General features: G+C 32.3%; 1 protein-coding gene across 1 annotated transcript; it reads right to left on the reverse strand.

Annotated features, from left to right (window-relative positions):
• Positions 1–2,645: 2,645 nt before the first annotated feature.
• Positions 2,646–4,207, reverse strand: LOC138691024 (cuticle protein 19-like). The gene is made up of 3 exons (XM_069812670.1): positions 4,174–4,207; positions 3,418–3,483; positions 2,646–3,156 (listed from the first exon to the last, which is right to left on the reverse strand). The coding sequence occupies exons 1-3, from the start codon at positions 4,186–4,188 to the stop codon at positions 2,854–2,856; spliced, it is 384 nt and encodes a 127-aa protein (XP_069668771.1). The 5' UTR covers positions 4,189–4,207; the 3' UTR covers positions 2,646–2,853.
• Positions 4,208–7,039: the final 2,832 nt, after the last annotated feature.

The raw sequence follows: 7,039 nt of genomic DNA on the forward strand, positions 1-7,039 counted from the left end.
CATCACTAGAACACCTGTTTGAAAGTCCCGGTAATTATGAAAAAGAAAATACCCGTCAGGGTAAATTATTTCTATTATTCTACTCATATCTAGAGGAAGATACTAAAGAAGGCAGGGTTAATATTTCGCTTGAAATAAAACTTACAACTTTAATGAAAAACCACTAGGACATTTTCAAGCATAGTTCCCTTATTTCACAGTCTTAGCCGATAATGTATATGTATACTTTATAATTATTATTACTAACAGATCCGCTATTTGGAAATAGTAGGTTCGGGAAAAAAGAACTTTTGGAATTTAGTTTTCGGAAACTTGTAATATGATTGTAGTCTTTCAGAAAAAGGGTCCTTTAAAAGAATGAATTCGCAAAAGTGTGTAAATTCAAACACACAATTATTGCTTTATTGCGCAATAAAAAGTTTAGCTAAAATTCACAATTGAATAGGGAATTTTCAAAAGAGACAAGGGTCCATATTTTTTCCAAATTAAGTTTATACCCGTTTCTGACTCTCCATACACTCTTACTGGATTACTTCTCATGGAACCAAGTCCTATAGAATGCACATTTAAATTGTATATCAACATGTTTGGACTGTCATACATCCAGATCCAAATAAAAAGTTTTTAGTTGATTTCTTAAAATTTACTTTTTCGGACTTGGTACTTTTTGCAAATTCCTGATTCAATTATACTTTATCTTAGTAAGATCTACATATATATTTTTTTTCACTTATTACAATGTTCTATCTCCTGAAAAGTGATAGAGCTGATACTTTGATGACGCTATTTATTTGACTTTCCCATTATATGAACATAAAAATAATCAAGAAGGAAAAAAAGCTGAAGAATTATAATAAAATAATTGGAATAATAAGGAAATATTTTGAAAAAAAATATGATACCATAAATTTATTAAGAATAAATAATATTATTTCAATTGAAATGTGGGTGTGAGGCTTGGACATTGAGTAAAGGACCGACAAGGCTTGAGATAACACAGATGAAAGTTTTAGACATTTTTTTAGGATTTCAAGATTAACAACCATTTCATTATCAAGCAACTGGAAAACTCAACATAGAAAACCGAAAAAAACATGGAGAGACCGAATTCAATTTGAGAATTAGGAAACATGCACAGTTGATGGTGATGAAGTATAAAAGAGAAAATAATATGATGCTGCCAAAATCGACATCGATTTTTGTGGAACTATACTTTCTTAGCATTTCGTGATAAAGAAGTAATTCTGGTCATTCCGTCCGAGTACAGTGATTTCTTCCAAGTTACTAGTCAGATTGTGTTCATATGTAGTAGGTATATATATATATATATATATATATATATATATATATATATATATATATATATATATATATATAATACAATATGTACCTAAGTAGGAACAAAGCATGGCATATTACTAACCTTTGACAATTTTATTCGTGAAAGTGAAACTCGTGAGTTGGAATTTCTGATAGAGTATTGATATTTTTGTCAGTTGACAATATTATGTCATGTGATGTTTCTTATTGAGAATCAGGTACACGAATGAACCCATATTAAGACGGTTGATGGGATATTCGTCTGGTATTTGGGAAAATTCAAAACATTACTTGGAACAAAAAATCCTTATAAAGGAGCTTCATTTATTTTTATTTCTCTATTTTCAATAATTAGAATCATCGATGATGAATGGATATATTAGGTCATTCAAGTCAATTCCGACGGCCTCCTCTAATAGAAATAAATAAAAAAGAAAGAAATTAAACCGATTTCCTAATCTAATCTAAATCAAAATCTGAAAAAAAAAAATGGAAATCGCATGCATAGGCTTATGAGATACAAGAACTGATCATCTTCATCCTGATATCTTCTAAGATTTTCCCCTTAATAGATATAGTGTGGCACTCCCCGCGCGCAAATTTTGCGATACTGCGGGTGTGTGTTGAGAAATTTAAAGATACATCCGTAGCTCATAATATTCAGTAATAAGCTAATTTCACCTATTGTTATTCTGCTGTTCTCTCAGATAAGAGCATCAATATTATGAATTCAGTTCGCCGTTTTATTCGCACTGGTCCAGAATTACCCTGTACATTTATTCGGCTGGTACATAACCGCGTACATCAATCCTTCACAGCTCATTTATCTAGGCATTTCTCTCTGTATATTGCAACGGTTATTCCATGGATTTCAGTAGATGTACGCTCTTCTAAAGTCAAAAAGACGAGGCAAAGCATATTGTTTACTTTTAGGCGCTTCTATCTTCCATCGTACGCTTTTCTACTGTTGCACATAGTAAACATCGGCCGACTATTGTTTGAAATAGATGAATGGTTGAACAGATATGCAGATATATATGGATGGATGAACTGGCAAACAGTCAGTGTGTGGATAGATAGGATATTTTGAGACAAAAATATTTCTGGATACAAAAGTCTCTATGACTTTCACATGAGACATTTTTTTACACTCTCTCGAAAAGACGTTTTGCTGGATGCCAAGTCAGATGTGCATTTTGTTACCTACTGCACGTCTGGTATATATTCGCGATGACTTGTTGGTGCCAGAAAAAGCTCATTCAGAACCCTGGAATGATGCTTAGAAATAATAAATCAGGATGATGTGTAGGCAATTAATTATACATGCACATTAAGATAATTATGAAGCTGGGATACCAGGAATACAATTTTATTTACGTACAACTTAAAAATTACAATAAATAATTTTTTCTCAACTCAACACACTAGTGTACAATATGAATTCAACGCAAGTATTGAAATGCTAAACATTGATATCGTTTACTACACCAAGGTGGAACAAAAAAATAAAATGTTAAGTTTGGAGAAACCTTCCTAGTGTAGATGTGAGTTGCTGTAACTGGATGCCTTGTGGTGAGAGCTGCCTTCTTCAGATTTGTGGATTTCCACCTTCTTCTCGTGATGGATTGGGTGAACACCATGACCTGTTTTGTGCACGTGAGCGTGGAATCCGATGTGTTTGTCAGCGGTGTAGTGTACAGTACGGATGGTTCCGTCAGGTTCCACCAGCATGTAGTGGCCCTCGACTTTGTGGCCATCTCGTTTCTCAGCCTGTTCCTTGATGTCGTGAGTGTGTGGATCCTTCACTCCATACTTGAACTCGTACTTCGGGTGCGCCTTTGTAAATGAAAGTAAGTGCGGTTAGTTGGACGATTATACTAGTTATATTTTCTAATATTGTAAATTTTAGTTGTAGATAAAATGTTAATAGTAGTTTGACTAAAGCCATGGCGCCTTAGGAAAGGAACTCATACTGTAATATGATTCCTTTCATTTTAATAATTTGCGTACTTGTAATACTTGTTACTGTTAACTAAGAAATATGTTTGCAACACTTGAAATTGCGTTGTTTTATTCAATTTACACAACAAAACTTACATAGTGATGTTCTTCGTGATGTTCAGCAAATGATGCAACGCACATCATCAGAAGAATTGAGGCGACCTTAAAACGGATAAGTAAATAATGTAAATAAACATATGCGAAAATGTAACTTCATTACATAAAAACTTCTTAAAGTATTACTTCCATAGTGAAATTCCATTTGATACAGTTACAGTTATTGAGGAAAATTTGTATTGCTTGGTGTCAATACGACTAGAGTATAATACATCATTCCAATACATTGATATTTAAGAAAGTATGGAATAAGATTACTTTCTTTTTTGTCCAGAAAGCTTGTAATAATTTAGTTACTTTAAATTTGTATGTTTTGGACAAACTTATCACATGTACCTTACAAACTTAGTAACACAATTTAGTGTTCTGTGTGACATAAGACCATCAAAAATAAGTTAATAATGTTCCGCTAGACAGAATTGTTTCATTATCCTCTTCCCAACAGCAATTTTAATTGTTTATGTTATATCCAAAAATATAATAATAGGTAAAAAAATTCAAAAAGGGAACTATAAATTTCAAACAAAAACCCGCAATTATTTGGAAATTACTTTAATTGCGCATTTAAAGGTTAAAAATTTAGTTCCATTATAATCCAAAACAGTATATGAGAAGAGCGAATATTAAGAAAGGAAAATTATCTTAAAATGAAACAGTACTTCTATGTACTTCACTACATTAAATATTTCTTTGAGACCAATATAATTTCTCTAATGAAATTTCGTCAGTACTTACTGTTAGAGTAGTCATGGTAATTGTGTGTTGCTTGATATGGATACCTCAAGACTGTCAATTAAAATTTTGTTTCGTCTTTTATATGATAGCTGAAAGATCAACGTTGCAGTATATTGATATGCAAGGAATGTATGGCATGACGATTCGCTTTTGCTCAGAAGGCTTGGACCTTTCTATTTTTACGAATCTCTATGTTTTGCATTCGAAATACTTACACGCACATTGCAATACCAGTAAGACACCACCAAACATTATCAAATTCTACCGAACACCATTTTACGATGACGAAGTTCTTAACATGCCTATCATCTTTATTTCACGAATGTGTTATGGACTGTTCTGAGTAAAGAAAGCTCATATGATGATGTGTGCAATTTTGCAATGACTGTGGAGATATGGTTGTTTTAATTTTACCCATAAAAAACCCTTAAGAAAGTGTAAAGAAGTGATAGATGATTTATTGATTGCATTTAATGATTCACCTTTCCTATTGACATTGCCTGTGTCCGTTAAGTCAAATTATTGGAAGTTGCAATTGCAAAATGATTTTAGTGTTCTTTCTTGAAAATAAAAGATTACCTTCATATTTTGTTGCATATTAAAGGATTTATTTTATTTTCGTCTTTTGAATAATATTTTAAGAACGTAAGTATGACACCTTATCAACCAAAATTCAAGAATTAGCGTGAAATGCGTGACACGTATGATGATAAAGTGGGTGTTACATCTATATACAAACAGAATATTTATATAGTAAAACTGAACAAATTTCGTTCGGATGACAGATTTAATTCATCGTACCAAAGTGAGAGCAAGAATACCCTATCAGTTTCAGAACATATATTAAATTTTGGGTTCACTTAGCTTATTATGGATCGCTTTTCGTAAGTGTTATATATTGTCAAAATAGGCTGAAGAGATACGAGCTTGATACACTTCGTTGGGAATTTATATTTCATATCGTAATCAAAATGTTTTGCTATCAATTGCCTCCACTTTAATAAATATTTGAATTTGCATAAACATACAGTTAATATTAAAGTTACGTCTAACGTGCTTGTTGATTTTCTATCCGGAAAAGCGAAGGAAGTCGACAATGCTGCATCTTCATTCCTTACATTCCCTGGACATTTACGCGCCGCAGCATAACAACTTACCAATCATATATAAAGCAGCAACGGTTTTTAAATGACAGAAGCTTGTGAACCAACATCAAGCAGCAATCTACCACGGTTACCATGGCAACAATAGCTGTAAGTATTCACAATAATTGCTTAAAGTAATATTAACCTTAAAATAAATTGTATGTTCCCAGGCACACCATTGTAATAATAGACATAATTTTTTCCCTCTTTATTCGTTCCCAGGTAGCTACAATACTTCTTGTGCTCTGTGCCGTATCATTTGGTGTTCATCATGAAGAACATCACCATGTAAGAATTTCTTGTCGATATTCTATAAAATAAAACATAACATAATTTTATGATAATTCAACTACCTTAATAACATTCGTATATACGTATATTGAGAATGTATCAAAATTAGTAGATAAATTTATAATATTACACATCCATTTTAGCTAACAACACTTAAATTTGTTATATTTTAATTTATTTAATATTACTTTCTTAATTATGATATAACACATTTGTAATGCTTAACATTAAAACAATTAGCGTTTTTACTTTACTGACATAATAAATTTAATTCCATTTCTGTATTTTCAATAGGCACATCCCATTTACGAATTCAAGTACGGAGTGAAGGATCCACACACTCACGACATCAAGGAACAAGCTGAGAAACGAGATGGCCACAAGATCGAGGGTTACTACATGTTGATGGAACCTGATGGAACTATCCGTACTGTACACTACAACGCTGACAAACACACCGGATTCCACGCTCACGTGCACAAAACAGGCCACGCTGTTCACCCCATCCATCACGAGAAGAAGGTGGTAACACACCACCACCAAACTGAAGAAGGCGAGTCTCACCACAAGGCATCCAGCTACAGCAATTCACATTTGCACGTTTAGCCGCCTTATTTAAGTGCATTTGTTGTATTAAATTATGTGAATAAAATAGTTGTCAAAGAAATACTTACTAGCATTTATTTTGAATAACTTAATCATAAACCTTAATTTCATACATTTCACTTCAATCTTTTAAATACAGGGATCGTTTAAAAGACAAGTTAATATCAATACTGAAAGGACGCAAATATGCAATGCCTTTTTGTAGTCGTAAGCGTAAGTGTTGTAGTCGACATGTTTGTTACTATTCTCACCAACCTTACACTGTTTAAAAACTTAAACTCTTTTCCATTGTTATAGTGTATGTAGTCATCTACTGAGTATTTTTTTTTTTGTAATTTTTGCTGCAAAATTATACCGCAAAGTTGACATGGAAGCATCCTTGCATATGAATATTTTTCACCCAATATTTGGGAAAATTTCAATTTAATCTGTTGTGTCGGTATAGTTGCAGAACCAGTTTCATTCATCAAAATTGAATTTACTCTTATTTCTCGACTCAGAGTCATTTTATAACAAGATGTTGCTAAAATATTTAAGGGCCAAGAGAATATGTGAAATTTTGTTAAAATTTTACAGTTAACGTTGGTCCGAAAAGTATTTTCTATGTAATTTGATGTTTAATGCCAATCCAAAGCTAACGTTGGAATAGGAGTTCATAATCCTGAATAGTGATTTAGTACTTTCGGTATTCTTCAAATTCTATTTGTGATATATCTCTAAATGTCATTCACTAAGTCTTATGAAAATTCACGAAAGAATTGTAAGAGTTTGGAGTTACTATGTAATGATTACATTAACATATATTTCGAGGGAAAAATAGTTGT

The sequence above is a fragment of the Periplaneta americana genome, chromosome 16 (assembly GCF_040183065.1).
Source record: "Periplaneta americana isolate PAMFEO1 chromosome 16, P.americana_PAMFEO1_priV1, whole genome shotgun sequence".
NCBI lineage: Eukaryota > Metazoa > Arthropoda > Insecta > Blattodea > Blattidae > Periplaneta > Periplaneta americana.

Excerpts from the sequence above, each read along its gene's own strand:
- LOC138691024 (XM_069812670.1), bottom strand. Across the intron at positions 3,157-3,417 it reads ATCACGAAGAACATCACTAT|GCGCACCCGAAGTACGAGTT; the intron begins GTAAGTTTTGTT and ends TCATTTACAAAG.